Genomic DNA, 21,032 nt, shown 5'->3' with positions numbered 1-21,032 from the left:
ATTATTATATTCCACTTTGTCGGAATGTCGAAGTGAAGTTTATTCTCGATAAATTTAAATCATAAAGTTAATAATTTTATGTAGACCGTTGATTTATCACTACTTTTGATCATTTGAATTTTAGAACTAATTACGAAAACAACATGGAAACAGTATCATGTCCACAGAGAAAAGTTACAAAAAGCGTGTCTTTTCGCTCCTACCACCTCCCAACTAGTTAAATTTCGTGATTATTGTGTTTTACACAAAGTGAAGCTTATTCTCGATAAATTTAAATCATAAATGTAATAATTTTATAGATACTATTGATTTATCACTACTTTCGATCATGTGAACTTTAGAACTAATTGCGAAAACAGTATAGAAACAGTACATATTTTACTTTATTAGATATCTTCGAATAAGATTCTTTCATACAGTGATTGCTATCGACTATCGTGAATATACAGTCCTAAGGCATAGAGTAGAGTAGGTCCATTCATTGTCTCAAGATTAAATGTATATGGAGTAAGTGTATACATTCACTAGATATTAAAGCTATAGGTAAGGAGGGATTTTCTTGTCTCACCTATATATTGCTTCTCTTCTGAAATTGGTATACTCCTTTTTTTGATATTAAGCATATTAAGCACTACATTTTTGGGTTTTTAGCTACATAGTATGGGTATATACATACGTTAAATTCATATCAACTTGTCTACCGCATTATTTTACTTTTGATCAAATAATGTTATCTATCATCAATTTAGGCAGCATTGGAACCCCTCAGTCATTATTCAAAGAGCCCACCACCACTTAAACTGGTAGATAGTATTATTCATTTTATCGAACAAGCAAGCAAATTCAATTTGAGAGTAATTGGAGCTTTTATATTGTGGGTCATAAAGAATATAGTAGAGCTGCAAGCATTTTTAATTGGCTAATTTATAAATTATTCAAAACATGGAAGATTGAGCATTGAGAAGAAATCCAACAATTTTGGACCAATTAGGATATCTTAGTACAATAATCAAGCAGATATAAGAGCACGTGTCTGAAAAAGAGACTACACTATAATGGCCCCATTCGTTTTGGCATAATGATTGTTGTTTTTCCATTAATATTTATCTTCATGCATGCAAAAATGTTATCGATAACTTGTTTCCTATAGATAATGGATATGTGTGTGTACGCATTGATGTAGACATACACCTACTTACAAATTTTGTTGATCTGTTATGATTCAATATAGGAAAGTGCTACATGTACATAATTGTTTACATAATGGTGTCCATAATTACACGTGACATTGGATCCAATCTTTAATTCAAATCTCACACTTACACATCAACAATCGAATAATTGCCACATCACATTATGGACACCATTATGTCCAATAATTATGTACAAGTAGAATTTTCCTTCAATATATCTTATCCTAAATTACCCTATAAGCAATGCACGAGGGTCTTTTACTAGAAGAATTCCCCACCCAACGTCATCCCAACAACAAAAACAAAGGTCGAAAACCAAGTAAGTTCCTCGTAATTTCAACAATCAAAACAATGAGAATAACAAACCTCTTCATTCATTCACCTTATTGAAGCTACCTTTGAGTTAAATCCCTCCGTTCCTATTGCCTAGAGTCTTTTATAGCCACCCAAGTCCCACAAGTTTCTTTGTGTTGGTTTAGAAGCACGATTATTTTGAGTTTGATCTTCGTGAAATAGGTTCACTAGCATGATTTTATTTTTTTTTTAGCCACGAGAAACACAGTTAATTGGATTCTAAAGAAAAGTACTACTATTTTATCCTTCTTTGGTGTGATCTGTAAAACCAATATTATTATTCCGTCCGACGCAACAGGTTTGGGAAGCGATTAAATTAAAATTTAAGCGATTATAAGTTACGAATCCTTTGAATTGTGAATAATAAATAGGTAGTAATTATGAATCCTACAAAAAAAGTGTAGATAAAAATATTTTTGACCTAAAGTGACTAAATATTACTTTCCAAACATGCTAAACTTCTTGTATGAATTTGAATACGAATAAGAAAGCCAAATAATTGCAGAGTTATTTATGAAAATACAACACAGACCACAAAATTTTAAAGATATTCGAAGAGGAAATTTTGAGACAGACAAAAATCTAAGAATACATTGTTGCATACCCATTTTTGTCTAAAGCAAAAAAATCTAGCAGCAATGGGGATTAAAGAATGCAATAACATTTTGACAGCATACAGACAAAAGTTTAATAGCCCACATTTGGTACATTACACTGCTGGACAAATTTAAGGAAAAGAAACATAAGCCAAAATTTGTTAGCTATCATGTCGGGTCCAGGAATGCCATCAATCTCAAATTTTACCCAATGTTTTATGAAAGAAAATACGCTTAGAAAACTTCTTTGTCGGTCCCAGGAGTCGAGCTAAAAGAGTACGCTAAAGCAGAATTCGCCGTGGAGAATCTTGAGCCAGTATAATCCTTAGAAGATAAACAAATGCTAGGTTCGGTTGTAAGGAACTCAAAGTCTTACAATTAAGCCTCTGTTTGCAAACTTAATCAAGTTATAAATGTCAAACTTCATTTCTAACATTCATTCCAATAGACCCACAAATACTATTCACTTATCCACCATTCATATCTATTTATTTATAAACTAAACTACTCTTTCCAAATGGAGGCAGAGGCTAAAATTCATGAACGGTCCAATTTAAATCAGACCGTTTCAAATCGAAGTCTCCAGCACCAATTCCACGTTCCCAAATGCTACTGAATAAAATTATTTAACATATGAATATACACACATCCGTGTGTGTATGAGCATATAAATGGAAACCTGGAAATGTCGACGTAATAAAAGATGAGCTTTTATCCAATCGTGGTACCCGGGAATCAACAAGCATGGCAAACAATACAGGAGAACGATCTCATCAACAAGCCTCTCTTCTACACAGGGAGAAGAGGTTGTCATCAGATGATCGCTAAGATTTAGATTTACCCTAGCAAATACCCTTATGCAACGTTTGGCAGGAGCTAAACTCTTAGTTCATTATACTACCAGTCATGTATAAAAGAACATAGCAAACGTGCACTTAAAGATTGAAAAAACTCTCTCTTACCAAAGTGCAGAAGTATGATAGACTCCAGAATTTTGCATATAATAGATATACATCAACAATGAAGGTTACTTGGAAACATTGAATCAAAACTGTTACATGATCTGCTTATCATTCAACCTTTGCATGAAATCAAGGTTCATCGGATTAGTACAGATTCAGATTCTTAACTACATTTCTTGAAACTCATAGAGATACATTTAATAAACATACCTCAAGTAATTATCATCTTGTTTCAGAAAGTGGTAGAGCAGCATTGCTCGTGGGAAGGTTGGTTGCTGTACACGAGCAAAAAATGATTGACTTATCCCGAAGAAGAAATATGAAATAATATAGAGTTTTGAAACAACATAGAAATGTTAGTACCTTCTAGTTCGGTTCTCAACCAATCTTGCCCACATATCAAAGCTTCTTTAGCATCAGGACTGAGTGAACTCCTATGATGGTCAAGCATTCTGCCACTGCCGCTGAATGCTACCTCAGATCCAAGAGTAGACACGGGAATCCCGAGAACGTCACGCGCCAACATAGATAAGATAGGATACCTGGGTGTATGAACTTTCCACCAATTTAATATGTTGAAATCATAATTACGTGGAAAGACAGGTTCGTCCAAATACTTGTCCAGATCTGGAGTCATACTATGATTCTGTGAAGTTTCGTATAGGAACTTGTCGAAGCCTTTAAGTTTATCTCTAGTAACATCGCTAGTACCAGGTAAGCTGCCCCCAGACCGAGATGAATCTTGATCAAGGGAAGCTAAGCCAACAGCATACTCATTGAAAAGTTCCCTGATACCATCAGAAACTTCTTTGATGCGATCTGAGGATTCACTGCCATAAATCTGTGGATAATAATACTCGATCAACTTCATTTTGAATCGAGGATCCAAGATTGCTGCTATAGCCAAAGTCAAACTGCACTTGCTCCAATACTTGTCAAACTTGTTCTTTATCTTCGAGGCTATAGAATTAAGAAAGTCGTCAGGAATCTTACACCATTCAATTAATTTAATATGCATATCGCATATCTCTGGAAAAAATACGTTGGCCGTCAAATATTTGTTTCCAACGAAAACATTGGTGAACTCAACAAGAAGTTTCATGTAACCAGCAACAGAACTTGCCCATTCCCACTCTGTATCAGATAAAGCCGTTGTGTAGGTAACATCATTCTCCCGCAGAAGAGAAAAGGCACCCTGATATTCTAATGCTGCTTCAAGCATCATATATGTCGAATTCCATTGCATCAGAGAGTCGAGTGCTAAATTCCTCTTACTATTGATCCCAACTTGTAGAGCATATTCGTTGAATTTTCCTTGGATTTCCTGCAAACTTTTAACATGCCTTATACTTTCTCGAATTTTATGGGTCACGTCGTGAAATGCCTCCATGACCTCTTGCACTATTGATATCAAAAGATGTGTCACACAACGGATATCAAATAACTCACCATTCTTCAAAAGAGGCCTATTTTGAGATAGCCAATCCTTAATCTTGAAAACCATAACATCATAAGCAGAACAATCATCAAATGTCATAGAAAACAACTTACAGTCAATAGCCCAATCAGTCAAACTTTTAATAACAACCGTTGAAAGTACGTCATCATTATAAGATGGATCCAATGTGACAAAGTTAAGCATCTTTTTCTGCAGCTTCCAGTCCATATCAATATAGTTGGCTATCAGGCATATATACTCAGAATTCTCAGGTGAACGCCACATATCAACTGAAAGGTTGATTTTACCATGCAAAAGATGTATTGCCTCATATACCTTCTGTTTCTCCTTCCCATAGATGGTCATACAGTCAAGTTCAGTGGCAGTATTATTATTCACTTCAAACAAAGGCTGAAGATTCTTCACAAATATTTTGAATCCAAAATGTTCCACCATGGCCAAGGGATAACCATGCAACATAATCATTCGGGCAAGATCCAACTGACTACGCTTTTGATCAAATTTAGCACTTCCTAAATTGATGGCTTGATTGGTTTCTTCTTTCTTGTGCTCCTGATCAAACTTAAAGGGTATGGAGCTAATGATTTCATCTTTTATTTTCCCTTCATCATAGCTGACAGTTGTAAGGGCAAGAGTACTTTGACCAAGATTACTTTCTTTTCTCTTCTTCTTTGTGGAAAGTATTTGAGAAACATCATAATTTGATCTCTTCAGACACCGTATCAAATGGTTCCTTAGATGGGTTGTACCGCTATTACTAGATCCACTTAGTTTCTTTTTGCAATGTACACAAACAGCATAGCATGTATCTGCCTTTCTAACTCTTTCAAAGTGATTCCAAACTACAGAAGTCAACCTCTTTTGTTTCTTGGCAGGGATTTCATCCGAGATTTCCATGACTAGGACTTGACATTAGCACATTTTCTGCATCAAGAAACGAAGAAGTTCAGAAGTTAATACAGGGAACCTTTAAAACAAAGTGAGAGTGCATAAGAAAATCTCAATAATTAACTTGCAAAAACCATTTAAAAGAAATAGTCAGGAAAAATTTACAAATTGAATTATTTTTATTATCACACTGATGGAAGTTCATATTTTGCATGTGGTGGTGCACAGCCATTTATGTATGAATTAGATTAACCTGATTTTATCAGACCTCAAAATGTTACATGTTTCTTTCAAAGTAACATTTGATCTGATACAGCATTGACCCGTGACATTTATGGACTATGCTGCTAAATAGAAATTAATTATAATGAACAAAAAAATTCAAGTTTAGAGATTTCCAACTCAACCAAAATCCTTCTTGATGAAACCTTCATAAATAATGAAATGCGAAACAGATCAAACAATCTTGGATAGGATCCAACAACAAACTCGAAAAGCTGACTTCAGGAACCATGAAGTACCAAGTATTTCATTTCGGAGGTTAACCCTCGCTCCTGCCACCCTCTCCTTTCTCTCTCCCTATGTGATGCACCCAAGGAACCCCCCAAACCCCACCCACCTACTCCCTAAGCCAAATATGGTATATATGTCCTCCTGTGGCCATGCAACATGCAATAAATTCAAATAAAAGTTCAAACAGAACAATTTGGCATTAATTGGAAATAATCTGTTGGGAAAATATACGGTGCAAAATTCACCACTCCTAATCATATCACATAATTTTTTTCTATTACTTACACTAAGAGAGGTACTCTACAGCAATGAATCAAACAATACAACAAAAGCTGAAGAACATAAGAAGGCTATAAATTTAATGAAAGGACTAAATAGCTGGTTATTCATTCGATCAATTCAACTCTGTAACACGAACATAGTATTTATCAACGAAAAAAATCAACTATTTTTAATTCCCCAGATAATTCGACTTAAACACAAAATAAAAAATAAAAAATCATAGAATGTAATAAAGACACTCATAAATGAAAATTAACGAAGATAGAATTTTTTTGTATTATGCAAAAAGAAGTTAGATTAAATCAAGCAAATTGAGACGAATCTAGGGTAAAACGGTAGAAATTCGAGCGTGAGAGTGAAAATACTGTTGCGGGTTGACTTTGCAGAGAGAGTCCGATCAGAAGGTCCGAAAACGAGTCGCGGGGTCAGGATTTGGGACATGAATATGGAACCGGATCTAAGTTTGGCTGGTACACATGATGATGGATCGGGTTTACAGTAGTTTGGTATTTTCCCTGTTTATCTGTATAACAAACTAGAGTTGGGTCGGGTTGGGTTAAAGGTTTGATGGGTTAGATTTGGATTTGGGGTTTTGAAGAATCGGATCTGAGAATCTGGTAGGTATGAATGTGGGGAAGGGTTATGCCGTGGGCCCTCCCTCTTGCGAGTTTCATCCAAATAGCATTTTTCATACGGGACACGAAATTTTATATTTAAATGTAAATATATTCACATACATTCAACAATTATAGGGCCATAGAGAGTCAATTTCAATGCATTGATCACAGATTAAGAGCTTGTTTGGTATAGTTATTAATACAATTAAAATCAAATTTTTGACCATTATTTCATTATTTCAGTCATCATTTTTGAATTATTTTCTCATAAATATGACTCACTTTATCTCTAACAGTCAAAAAATTAATTATCAAAATCTCTACTAAACAAGTACTAACTAATTCTGCTTATGAACTGTAAAGACCTTTAATATATAGGTCACAAATCATTCAATTTAGTAATCACAAGTAGTCATTGCTGATAGAAACATGTATCAATGTGAATGATTCACATAAACGATCATAGATATTCACATATCAATAGGTTCATAACTGTAAATTGAAAATAAAAATTGCATTCTTTCAATGATTAATAAAAAAAACACAATTTGCACATTGGTTAAAATGTAAGTTATTTCCCAACGAGAAATCTCTGATCATGGTTAGAAAAATGTTTCGTTCGGTTCGGTTCGAAAACATTAATGTTTTCAAAATCATAAGCTTATATTAAGTTATTATAAATTTACCTTCGAATTCAAATCAGTGAAGTTCAAGTTTTGTTTCGCGAAAATTCAATTCCTCTACAGTCGAGTTTCAGCTTCTCTAGAAAAATGAAAATCAGAAGTATGTCAATAGGATTGTGACCTCATGAAAGCCCAAAAATAGCTAACCAAGAGGGTGGTGAATTGGTTTTTAAATCATTTTTCAAAATAAATTCAGGTCTAAAAATAATGTATTAGCAAATGTAGCGATAAAATAGATATACACAAATATGTAATCAAGTCAAGAGAATTAATGAGCACATTATAAAAGCAGTAAATAGAAGGGAGAGAGAACGCAAATAATTTAATTGTGGATATTTGATCCAACGCAGTGATCTACGTCCTTCGTTACCAAACTTTCTAGTACGAGCAATGTCTTTTTCACTAAATTTAATTGAATTATGGTGTAATCCAACTTTCTACAATACTTCCAATGACTTTCAAACAAGTAGCAGTGATGCTTTTACAACATTAAATTTTACGGGACCTTAACATGACCTACAATTAAAACAAAAGTAAAAATTACAAATGAAAACTTCTTTCTCAATAAATGATATAAACAAAATTACGTACCAAGAGAGAAGTATGCTAATACTTTAATATATAGTAATGAATATAGCTCAAGTGTTATAACATAAAAACTTTTGTGAGAAAAGTGTTTTTCAATAACTTAATTCACTCAAAAAGTTTTTCAATAATCAAGAAGTAAATAGATTGATCTTTTGAAGAATAAAAAGTAAAATAGTTTAGATAAATAATCGCCACACTTCAATAATTACCTTCAAAATCAAACCACACAAGTTCTATCTTTTTACTTTGAGAAAATCCAATTTCGCCACAGCCAACCTTCAACTTCTCCAAAACAGTAAAAACCTGAAGTATGTTGACTGGATCGTGATATTGTGGACCGAAATCGAGGATAAAAGGTGAACTTTGTGACTTTTTGAAGAGTTTTCAGTAAGCTGGGATTTGTATACAGAGAAAATCCCGTCTGGTTGTATGAGGAGAGTGAGCAATATCTTTTAAATATAGTATAGTAACTGATTTATATGAGATAATTTAGTAGAGTATTTTTCAATCAAAATTTAGTATATATGATATTATAATTATAAATTTAATATTTTGAGTTATAACTTAATTTATGAAATTTTTTAAGGAGTTTGTCCATTTTGAAATGTGGTTCTTGTAATGTAATAACGTGTCTTTTATACCCTTTAATCATTATTCCATTTTTATTTTTTTTTAAAATAGTGTTAAATTTGTTCAGTAAATTATGTTGATTAACGTTCAATATGCTATTTTGATTAATTGTTGGGTTTGCTATTGAGGGTGTTTGCCTATTTTGCTGTTTTGGGTAAAAAAAAAAAAAAAAGGAACTTTTAAAGAAATTGTACTCTTGTCGTTTTATTGATAATAATATCACTTATTAAAATCAAAATTTCTCAATTCCAATTTTCACTTGAATACTTGAACCATTTAAGATAGTGTAGCAATATTACAAGTCAATTCAATACTTGAATACAGTGTATGATGTGAATACATCAATCGATCAAATCGAAGTTATTAACGCAAAATTGTCGTTCACACTCAATAATGCTATTTTAAAATGTTAGAAGTGCAAAACGAGAGTAAAACTACCATAACGACACTCTTGTCATTCCAATACAAGGATGATTATATTTATGTCATTAAAAGAAGAGACTTTTCAAACGATATTAGTGTTTGCTTAGGCTTTTTAAATAAAAGCCCTATTTCATGTTTAGCTAATTAAATAGAAGAATGATAATTCTACATACTATTAGGAGGAAAAACAAATAAATTTTATTAACTGTATTATCAAATGTCCATTGTCAAACATTAGTTCAAAAAATTTGGATTTTGGAGTTAAACAATAACTCGCATTAATTTCTTTTTGTTTCTTAAGGCAAATGTTATACTGATATTCACATCAAGCCAATTTGTTTAATCATACGAGTCGTTCACCTGCAATTTACATAAACACAAGCTTAGTAGTCACAAATTGGCATGCTTGGAATGTTGAACTCGAATGGACTCAACTGGATTAAGGAAGATAACAAGCTTCTCCTGTCTATAAACTCGAAAATCAAGAATTCATGACAACAATCGGAAGATGCTGAAGTGGTTTTAACATAGTAAAACTTGGTACCTTACGACGGGTGCAAGAGAACTGATGTTGCCTTATTGGTGATAGGAGACGGTTCCTTAAGAGTCATTGTATTTGTGGGATTGGCAGCCTCTGGTCTGGTTCCTACCCCAAAGGGAGGGCAAACACCGGCCATTCTGTTACCAGTATTAATTGGAACTGCCGTCTGTCTAGCAGGTGAGCCACTGGAGATGTCGAAGGGCCCTGATTTGGAACTGTTTTGTCTTGGTGCCCATATTTCTTCCCTTGGGACTGGAGTTTCAGGAGTGTATGCGGACCAATCCGCGACAAATAAGTCAACTAGTATTTTTTGAAAGAACGTGACGTGAATATATATTATTCTTACGATCAATGGCAAGTGTTGTAAACAGAAGAGTGTTACGTTTTCTAGTGGAACTTCTACTATCCATCATTGCAGCAGGATTTGAGAACAAATCAGGCCCTGATCTTAAATAGAAATGGTTAAAGGGTTGAACTGCCAATTGCTTCAATGACTCCAATTCGCTTCTTGCTTGATCATACATTTCATCAAGTTCTCTTTTGTCCAGCAGCGATAAGAGCTTGTTTTGAGTTTTCACGTTCCAACATAATGGAGATTTTGCATCGGCAATGAAATTGAGATTAACCTGGATTTCTCAAAAAAAATTTCCTGAAGTTGTAACGACCCAAAAATGAAGGATTTGAGGCGCTACCAAAAGATTTATTTATAAAATGGTCAATGTTATTTTAAACCACTTATGATTCATATTTTTAAATTGCTAACTAGCACATCCTTAAGAGTCAAATAAAGTAGGATTTCTGACAACTAAATTTGTAAATTTCATGCTGTTAAAATATTTTCTCTTAATATAATCATCTACTTACTGGTATGAAAATCTCTATAGATAAAATAGAAATAGTATGCACAAAATATTAACTAGCCATATTTTTAATTCTTCCTCAAATAAAAATAATGATAATGAGGCATATTTTATTTATTCCTTTACAGTGAGTAAAAATAAGGCATCAACTTCACCAATTTAATATGATTATTGTGGTTTCATAAATTTGACGTGTATGGGAATGCTAATTAACCCCCAATGTTTAAATCTCCAATTTTTTTTACATGTTGGGCACCCAAGACAAACATATGGAAAGTGATGTGAATACTGTTTTGACCATGTGTCATAAATTATAGGAAAATTTCATAGTAAAGTACATAAAAATAGTATTTAACAAGAACTAGACAGTAAAGACACATCTAAATACTTTTAAGTAGTGCAACCGGTAGAAAAAATAACATTCAATGCAAACTTTATTTAAGGTGCGATCTACATATATTCATGTGCAGATAAACATGTACAAGAATTTAGTTATAAATAAATGTCTATTACAATAAAAATAAAATTACGAGCCAAAATTCTAGATTTTTTTGTCCAGCAAGACAAGGTACAACCACTCAATCGAATCACCACACTCCGACACGACCCGATCTAACTTGTGAGATGTACGGAAAATGGTGAGTACATGGAAATACTCAGTAGGATATAAAATTAATGGTGCGATCCCGTATAAAAATTTTAAAACATGTATTAGAAAATCATATCGTCTCATATCTTTAAATTCGGTAAGAGCTCATATCATATTATATCATATCATTGTACCGGAATGACCATATCATTCATATCATAGTATATCACATCACATCACATCATAACTTTAACTTTCATGAGTATAAAATTCGTCAACATGAAAAAAATATTTAAACAAGATAAAAAAACACTGCACCTCAATATCCTACCTTGTAAGGTTGAATGAATTCCTAAAAGATGAAATTCAAAAATTACGTTTCAAATCTTCTAATTTTCTTGGCTGCCTTTTAAAAAAATTGAAACTGTCTTCTGCCGACTGCTTATGTATTTATGTTTGTGGTAAAATTTATGGGACTCTTTCTGCGCTTTATTTATGCTGGAGATAAATACCCTTTTTGAATTTGCCATGCACGTGAGTATGTATATATGGGTGTGTGTGATGAGTTTTGGTGCAAGTAGAATTATAGCATGGTGGAAACATGTGGAGATAGTGGGTAAATGGGATAAAGTTGAGGAAACCGTATGTGTAATCAAAATACTAGACCAAATCTTACCAACTAACCATACCTCCCAACAATTAATTTATTACCATACACGTGGCCAACAAATTGAAACTAGAATCAATAAAGTCTGTCTGTCTCTCTCCTTATATATATTTATTATTATTAAAAATATTCAATCTTAAGCAACATCTCAAACAAATTTAGATTTCAATTTAAAATTCTCCTCCTTCTCTCTCTCTCTCTCTCTCTTCTTGTATATATGTATTATTATTATTTTATATCTTTATTTGGATAAAAAAATATTCAATCCTAACCTACCCAAGAATCTTCATCCATTTCACGTGACTTGAGAGAAATTAAATTCATTAAATAATAAATTAAAATATAATTATAAAGCTATATCTTTCGACCTCGATAATTTGGACTCCACTAATCCAAATTAACTTTTTCTCGAACCTAACATGCATGATTAATTACGACCTATTCAACGAGCCAAATATTCATATACTTATTATCTCTCCAATAGTATCTACATTTTAAGCCAAATAAAATCGAAATTTACTTTATATATACTTTGGTCCCCCAAACTTTCAAAACATTAAAATATAGTATACAAAAAATCAAATTCTAATCTACGAAATTTTGGGGCATTACAGAAGCTGTTGCTTATCTTCAGACAAGGTCTCTATCTCTTGCTCAAAAATCTGGCACCTCAAAGCCAATTTCTGGTACTCAATATGGATTTGCTCCAATTTCTCTGTAAATTTTTCTTGCATTGTCTCACATTTCTGCTGGCACTGAGCAACTATCTTGTTCATCTTCACTTGCATCTCCAAATCCTTTTGCCCAGTGGAAAACATGACACTTCTGAATGAACTCTTCATCAATAAGATCCCTTCAGAAAAATAAACAGGACAAATGTTGCTCTACGATTTTAAAAGTTGGAGTTGCCTACTCCCATACTTATAAGTAGCGTCCTAAACATTTTCATTGCAGAACCGAATAATTTATTAGATAATAAATCCTGGCATGGTGCAAACAGTTCAATTATTGAGGATACATATCTGAGGAGAAATCCCAGCCATTTTCATTTGCAGGAGAGAGTGTCGAATAATTAGCAAGTAGGCTGATACAATCCATTCAAAGTTAATAATATGAAGACTGAGGTGAGTAGGGTGGATAGAGAGCTCAAGAGATGACTGAATTTATTTTTTTCATACATTTATCCATTCGTCATTGGGATTGATATCCACAAGTTTCATAAGACTGGCAAGCGAAAAATGTCAAAAACAAGATGGATCATGTAAACGCCATAATCTAAAGTCATAAAGGACCGTTCCATCAAGAATCCGTTCAAATAAATTCCAAAAAATAAAGATATAAGACGACCAACAACAACAACAAGCATTCATCAATAACTCAGCAGATTGCAACAAATTTCAGACTTACTGCAGGACGGGCAAATAGGTTATTTGCATGAAAAACATTAGACCTTAAGCTCTAAAACTCTTGCACCCGACATTTAGAAGGGGGCGAGGTGACAAACATTTAAAGTTCATTATACCTTTTAGATAGCACTTGATTAAAGATGGAGCAAGCAGCATCATTGCTGAGAATCTTACTGGCATCTTCAGTGCCTTTCAAAGTAATTAAGGAGATCCTATCCTAATGCCTCCAATGTCCACAGTTTGACAAGATTCATAAACCTGAAAAAAAAATTAAATTTAATTCAGTCATTTGGATACACAAGAGGTGACTGCAGCGGTGGTAACAGCTTGTCCTTCTAATTCTCGCCAGCATGCATTGCATCTCATTTTGGCCTTCAAAATATTACGAATTTTGTGAATAATGAGGAATATCTGAAGATTATGACATAGAACTTGAGTATTTACTTGGTCAAAATAAGGATCTGTATCATTTATAAATTATAAACAAGATCCACTCAGATTTGATGCTGAAGGAGCAAACTACAAGTACTGTTTTAACAACTGCTATAATTGGCTACGAGCCTATGACCATAATGTAAGCAAAAATCTGGAAAAGATAAGGTGATGAATGAAAAGCAAAATTGTCTGAAGATAAGAAAAAACTCGTGATATTACCCTATTAGCTTGATGCTCATTCTTCGAGTGGTGTTTTGTAAAATCACATTATGAATTGACGTTCGTTTATTTGCGTGTTATGATTTGAAGTGATTCTCTAAGGTTCCATGATCATATAGGATGTCACAAATTGTATTCTCGATGGATCGGGTATAGTAAGACACAATTTGTGATGTGATCAAAATTATGTCGTTCATAATCGGTTAATAAAGTTGGACGCTTTATATTGATAAGATTGTATTGTTCTTATAAAGATTTGTCTAGATCTTGAAATAGGAACAATAATGTTTTTCGATGCACATTGAACGGGACCGCATAGATGACTCATTTGTGACCGTTTGAAATGAGACTTTACTTGATTATCAAATAGGTCACATAAATCCTAAGTGAGTAATGTACCTTTGATTGCTAGTTCAAGTTCTTTGAGGTACCAATGAGTGAAGCCTTAAATAGAAGATTGATCTCGGTGCTTTGGAAATCAGGCCAAGACAATTAGAGATCATATACTTACAATAGTGGAATCCATTAATCATTGAGATGAGACGATTGTCACTCTAAGGTATTTTCCTAGGCAAATTGAATCTCAGCTCAGTAGGTCGACGATGAGATCGTTGGACTTTACATTATGATTTGATCACAATAAATTTGCCGTATGAAAATGGGACTTAGAGGGTAATACATGTTGAAGGGCAAAACCGTCATTTTGCCAATTTCAACATATTGGCGGTCAAATGGGGGTGGACTTGTGGAACGATAATTAGAGCATATTGTTATTGAATCATAATTTGCTTCTATAACTATCACTCGACTCGAGAGTACAATCTCGATTTTTTGGTAGAATAAGTCGGGATTAATAGATGTATCTCAATTGGTCAAGAGTTTACCAAATTGGAAATATCTATTGGAGCTTAGGTCATGTGAGTCCGGTTAGGTCCATCTCTTGGCTCCAATAAAAGGTGTATAACTTAATTAGTCTACTACAATAAAGTTTAAGAAAATTTGTGCAATTTTCAAACTCTAATAGGGCATTATAAATATGTATTTTATTGGCATATTTTATATGAGAATTAGGATTAGCCACTTTTCACTTTCTCCAAAAAGAAAATACACCTAGTGGAGAACAATGAAGAAGATCTAAGGAAGGAAGCAATTGGCTAGACCATCAATAACTTCTTCAAAATGTTATCATCTTCCCTTTCTATGTGTGAGGATTTTATAATCCAACGATTTCAAGGTCATCAAAATCCTTATTTACATGGTTTTAATCTTCAAATGAAAATTAATTTCCTATTGTAATGATTAAAATTCATTAACCAACAAATGGTATTAGAGCCAAGGTTATTGTAAGCCTTGAGTAGGATTAAATTTTTTTTTTTTTTTTTTTAAATTCTAGTGTAATATCCATTTTAGTTGGGTGGTATTAGGTTATTTGATTTTTTGACATGTTTATGCTTTAAATATATTTAAATTTATTGTTGATATATTCATAATCACTCTTGGCCTTAGATTTTTTTTTTTTTTTTTTTACTTTCTATTGTAATTCATTTATTATAGTTATTCTCTAGAAATATTGTAAGTCATAAGGCATTAAGGTTTTTGTATTTTCTCTTCATTTTCATACTTGTATTTTGAGGAATAAATGTAATCTTTGTTGATGTATTTTCAATGAAGAAGAAGGAAGAACAAAAATGCAAGAAACTCAAGAAACACCTAGCTGTGTGGCGGTGACGGCGGTGGCCGTCGTGACTGGAGCAATGGCAGCCGTCGCGACCATACACTGAAAGCAGTACCTGAAGCTGTTTAGTGTGCTACTGCTCCATGCAGTAGCGACCACTGGGGCCGCCTTGTCGTCGGCGGTGCCTTTTTGGGGTCATCGGAGTTGTGTGTGATTTGGTGTTGTGTGTGTGTTTTCTTGTCAGGATTTGAAAATTGGGGTAATTTGAATTTTTTGGGCTTGTCTTTGATACATGGGTCAATGTTGTTGGATAAGAGCCTTGTTGATTTTAAGTTTTGGGCCTAAAAATTAAATTAACCTTATTTTCATGTTATACGAGGTAGATTAAGAAGATTGAAGAATTGGGTCAGGATGTGGCCCAATGTAATTCTTTTTATCCATGTTGTAATTTAAATTCTTAGGATGTGCCATTAGTGATTATTATTTATTTAATTATCGCTTTTACATCTTTATGGATGGATGAATGTTTAATTATTATCGCATGTCATGTAGATTAAATGAAACACCACCCGGTGCACTAAAATTATATGCATTTACATTTAAATATTTTTTTAACTCTAAATTAATTAGAGGTGGTTGAAAAATATTTTATATAATTAGTGTCATTATAATTGTTTATATTTGGAGGACTAATTAAGTGAAAATCCAACTGTGCAAAATAATAAGTGGGAGAGAGCTTATAGGCATGTATAAATCTACGGCCTCCTCCGTCATCTAATTTGTTATTAAAATACGTACGTTTAATATCGAATTATTTCGATTTCCCTATAGGAAAATTTCGTTATTTTAAATTAACTGAAATTGGATATAGTAATAGAATTTCTTTTAAAAATGAAATAATGTGATGATCATCCTATAGACGACATCTTATATATTTCGGATATTTTAAAATTATGGATGGAGGTTATTACACTTATATATGAATATTTTTGGGGGATTTCCTATAGAATATTTCAACAAAATAATTCAAAGGCTAAATAATAATCAATCCTCATTTTTTTTTTGTGACATGAGATGCGTAACTCAATAAAATGAGTGGGAGGGTCCCAACCTTCCCAACAACTACATTGACATCCTATAAAGGGCGTGTTAAAAGTTGTAAGAGTTTAAGGTTTTTGATTACAAATAAGTTTTGGGTCTATATTTGCATATTCATATATATGCATCATACAAAGATTATTGCTTATTTTATTAATACGCGAATCGTTAATTTTACAGAAAAATATTGCTTAATCCATTATCAGTAATATTTAACAAAAATCAACTTGTTGGAGAAAACTACGTTAACTGAAAAATGAATTTTAATATTGTTCTTACCGCTAAAAAACACAAATTTGTGCTGGATGAAATTTGTCCCGAAACCTCTAAAGATGACTCCACAAAATCTCAAAAGGCTGCATATGAAAAGTGCAATCATTCTGACGAGATGGTCTGTTATTACATTTGACATCCATGTCAAATGTATTACAATAGAAATATCAAAATATAAAAACTGCTTTTGACATAATGGAAAGCCTTCAAGAGATGTTTGGACATCAACGCCGACATGCTAGGCAAGCCTCCTTTAGGACAATCATGAACACACGCATGAAATTGGGCGCATCTGTAAAGGACCATATGTTAACCATGATTGGTCACTTCAATACTACGGAGGTTTTAGGAGTTGACATTGATTCCGAGACACAGATTGACATGGTCCTTGAGACTCTTCCTCAGATGTTCTCACAATTTATAGTTGATTATAATCTATACAAGATGGACTTGTATCAGACGAAATTAATGAAAGAGCTTCAAAATGCTGAATATGTTCTAAAGGCTAGAAGTGGAAGTGTTTTGATTGTTACAGTCGGATCCTCTCATCGTAAGCCTTCTGGTGGCAAAGGAGGAAAGAAGAGGAAAAAGCCAAACAAAAAGCTAGATAGCAAGTCAAAGGGGAAGAAAACTACTACCGATGGGAAACCAAAGGGAAAGTATTTTATTTGTGGACAAAATGGTCACTGGAAGAGGAACTATTCAGATTACCTAGCTAAGGGGCAGCAAGGCAAAGGCAATAATGCCCTATTCATTGAGTAATGCTTAGTGGTTGATTCTATTAATACCTGGATTGTAAATTCTGGAGCCACTAATCATGTTTGCAATCCTTTGCAGGGGTTCTAAGAAACCAAGCATCTCAGTGAAGGGGAGTATACTCTTAAAGTTGACACATGAGCATTTGTATCTGCCAAAACTATTAGCACTTTTACTTTATGTTTTGAGAATCGTAGACATTTAATATTGAGTAAATTTAACGATTGCTCATCCAACTTTGATGTATATTACTACTTGCTCATTGAACAACAAAACATAAATAGTTGCTCACCAATCTATCCAATTACTTACCCATTGCTCACCCATCTGATCTCCGTCTACTAAATTAACAAAATGTGCCACGTGGCAAATTTGAAATGAAATCAGGTGATGGTGTGGCACGTGAAATGGCAACAACAATCATCTTCTTCTTTTCTCTATTCTCAGCTTCGAATTTTGGACCATGAAGTTCCTCCATGAATATGACAGCAAACTCGGATTAAAAATTCCAATCAATGCCATTACTGGAGAGGAGAGCCATATTCCAATTTCGTTTTTAGTCTTGCATTAATTTACTTCAATTTTGAACCCGTCAAATTTACTCTTATGGATTTCTATTTCCCTTCTTCTGGGCCTATCAAGTTTAATCCATTTTCAGCCTGAAATTCTCGTTGAAATAAGTTAGAAAATCAATTGGAAACCGACAAAAATACTTAAAAGATCTCCAGAAGATGCTGTAGAATTTGATTGATCTTTGGGGAAATCAATGAATGTTGTTGATTCATCTATGAATTTGGAGAAAGTAAGGAGAATTATAATGGGCCTTCTGTAAATTTGGAGAAAGATGGGGAAGGGAGTGGAGTGTGGTGGATGAGGAGGTATTGGAGAAGTTAATGGTGAAGAATCTGGTAGGGAAATTGGGCCGATGGGAGGCAATAGCTAAGGTGGCACATTGGTTGGTCGTTCTGGTAGAGAATTTACAGGAGGTGGAGGCGGGGATTCCAACTGAGTTTTTCGATAAAGGCGATAAATTGGCCCGATTTCGTTTCTAGTATTTGAGCCACGTGGGATTTTGGTCAGCCATGTGGCACATTCTGTTAGTTTAATAGAAGGAGATGAGATGGATGAGCAATGAGTAAGTAATTGAATAGATGAGTGAGCAACGAGTTATATTTTATTGTTGGGTGAGCAAGTAGTAATATAGACCAAAGTTGGATGAGCATTAATTAAATTTACTCATTTAATATTAGATGACTATTATTATGTTCCCGAATTTACACGAAACTTGGTTTTCGTTGCACTTTTATATCATGTTGGTTATTCGGTATTTTTTACCTATTCTACGGTGGTTATTAAGTTGAATAATTATATTATATGTTCGGGTCATATGGTTAATAGTCTTTATGTCTTAAGTCCTTTGATTGGTTTTATACATAACATTACTACTTCTAAGAAAAGAAAGAAGTTGTCTGGTACTAATGAAACTCTCCTTTGGCATCTTAGATTGGGTCATATCAATCTAAATACGATTCAAAGATTGGTAAAGGATGATCCTTTAACTGAGTTAAAAGTAGAATCTATACTAACTTGTGAATCTTGTATAGAAGGAGAGATGACCAAGATGCCATTTAAGGTTAAGGAACTAAGAGCTAAAGAGGTTTTGGAATTAGTACATTCCGATGTTTGTGGACCTATTAGTACTCGGGCTAGAAGAGGATACGAGTACTTCATCACCTTCACAGGTGATTACTCTAGATTTGGATACATATACCTTATGTCTCAAAAATCCGAAGCTTTGGAGAAATTCAAAGAGTTTCGGACGGAAGTTGAGAAACAATTAAGTAAGAGTATCAATGCACTTCGATTTGATCGAGGCGGCGAGTATCAATCCCAAGAGTTTAAGGTCTATTTTTTAGATAATGAGATATTATCCCAATTGAGTGCACCAAGAACTCCCTAACAGAATGGTGTCTCGGAAAGAAGAAATCGAACTCTTTTAGATATGATAAGATCAATGATGAGTTATTCATCATTGCCTATATCCTTTTGGGGATATGCACTACAAACAGCCATTTATATCTTGAATTTGATATTATCTAAGTCAGTTCTTAAGACACCTCTTGAATTGTGGAATGGGCGCAAGCCTAATTTACACCATATTCGGATGTGGGGATGTCCAGCACATGTGCTAAAAGGAAAGATAGATAAGATAGAATCAAGATCAACAATAGACACTGACCTGACCCGACTCATTTATTAATCATGAAGCTTTAGATGGCATGTCACTTTAGATTTTTGTTTTTATTTTTTTTTAACCGTTGTGTATATTTTATGTTGAGTACTGTTATTAAATTTTACTGTGTCTTTTTATACATCCAATACTTTGAACAATTTGAAAATTATGTTGAGTGCTGACGTTGAGAAATGGTACCTATGTTGTTTGCTCGTAATAACAAGTACCATAATTTGCATAAAGGATATATGTATGACCTTTGAAATTTTGTGGTCAATGAATGAATTTTCTCAAGTTTACTAATACATAGAAATTAAGTTAAAGTGCATAAATAATTTGTGAATTGATTAAAGAGTTACGAGAGTTCTGATGCTTTAATCAATTCAAAAATTTTCATGTGATTTACGCTATTTTGAAAATTATTTCTACTATTTTGTTTTAAATCAAATTAAAGACTCAACGATTATTTTACTTAAAATTTGACCTTTTAACGGTTAAATTAACCTTTTCCACTGTAAAAGGACCTCAGGCACAAATATTTTAAAGTTGGGGCTCCAGATTCTAGAAATATAAGGTTTGGGACCACATCGTCAAACGTTCAAAGGTCAGGGACCCAATGCTACATACCCTATAAATTTCAGCCTTTCTATTTTCTCAAACTCCAATAAATATCTTCATATTGCCACTTGTCAATTAAAAGCATCAGTACACATTCATAAACCCTCTTGGTCCCCACCCCACTATCCCCTATTCTGCTATTCATAGAGTTGATTCATTTAACAATCTCACCGGCTTAGAAGATCGAGATTGGAACCGACGTGGGATGAAGATTCAGTGCAACGCCTGTGAGGTGGCGGAGGCGGTTTTATTGTGTTGCGCCGACGAGGCGGCGCTGTGCAGGCCTTGTGATCAGAAGGTGCACGCCGCCAACAAACTCGCCAGTAAGCACCAGAGGGTTCTTCTCACTACCTCTTCCAGTCAGATGCCAAAGTGTGACATCTGTCAGGTAATAAATATTTATTAGTTTTTTGTATTTTGTTTAGTTGAATGTTGTGATAAAATTAGCACAGCCCTGCTTCCTGGCCAGGGTTG

General features: G+C 33.6%; 3 protein-coding genes across 7 annotated transcripts in view; 1 reads left to right on the top strand and 2 right to left on the bottom strand.

Annotated features, from left to right (window-relative positions):
* Positions 1–3,120: 3,120 nt before the first annotated feature.
* LOC111395547 (zinc finger BED domain-containing protein RICESLEEPER 1-like) lies at positions 3,121–6,780 on the bottom strand. 4 transcript variants are annotated; one of them, XM_023021571.1, is made up of 3 exons: positions 6,597–6,780; positions 3,469–5,488; positions 3,121–3,380 (listed from the first exon to the last, which is right to left on the bottom strand). In XM_023021571.1, the coding sequence occupies exons 2-3, from the start codon at positions 5,459–5,461 to the stop codon at positions 3,328–3,330; spliced, it is 2,046 nt and encodes a 681-aa protein (XP_022877339.1). In that variant the 5' UTR covers positions 5,462–5,488; positions 6,597–6,780; the 3' UTR covers positions 3,121–3,327. The 4 variants fall into 4 exon arrangements, with proteins under 4 accessions (XP_022877339.1, XP_022877338.1, XP_022877342.1 ...); XM_023021570.1 differs by having other exon boundaries at positions 6,613–6,779; XM_023021574.1 differs by lacking the exon at positions 6,597–6,780 and adding an exon at positions 5,860–6,566.
* Positions 6,781–9,733: 2,953 nt separating this feature from the next.
* On the bottom strand, positions 9,734–13,612 carry LOC111396450 (E3 ubiquitin-protein ligase CCNB1IP1 homolog). Of its 2 annotated transcripts, none has more exons than XM_023022883.1 (8): positions 13,549–13,612; positions 13,368–13,440; positions 13,024–13,069; positions 12,864–12,894; positions 12,458–12,698; positions 12,023–12,050; positions 10,112–10,271; positions 9,734–10,029 (listed from the first exon to the last, which is right to left on the bottom strand). In XM_023022883.1, exons 1-8 carry the CDS (start codon positions 13,610–13,612, stop codon positions 9,734–9,736), a joined length of 939 nt encoding a protein of 312 aa, XP_022878651.1. The 2 variants fall into 2 exon arrangements, with proteins under 2 accessions (XP_022878651.1, XP_022878652.1); XM_023022884.1 differs by having other exon boundaries at positions 9,734–9,981.
* A 7,025-nt stretch (positions 13,613–20,637) lies between these two features.
* The window catches only part of LOC111395546 (B-box zinc finger protein 22-like), a 5,609-nt gene continuing 5,214 nt past the window's right edge, over positions 20,638–21,032 (top strand). The window contains exon 1 of the mRNA XM_023021569.1: positions 20,638–20,946. Coding sequence (XP_022877337.1) covers positions 20,764–20,946 — 183 coding nt within the window. The 5' untranslated portion in view covers positions 20,638–20,763. The remainder of the gene's footprint in view (positions 20,947–21,032) is intronic.

The sequence above is a fragment of the Olea europaea genome, chromosome 6, assembly GCF_002742605.1.
Source record: "Olea europaea var. sylvestris chromosome 6, O_europaea_v1, whole genome shotgun sequence".
Lineage (NCBI taxonomy): Eukaryota > Viridiplantae > Streptophyta > Magnoliopsida > Lamiales > Oleaceae > Olea > Olea europaea.
The sequence above is the reverse complement of the archived record's forward strand: the minus strand, read 5'-3'. Positions and strand labels throughout refer to the sequence as shown.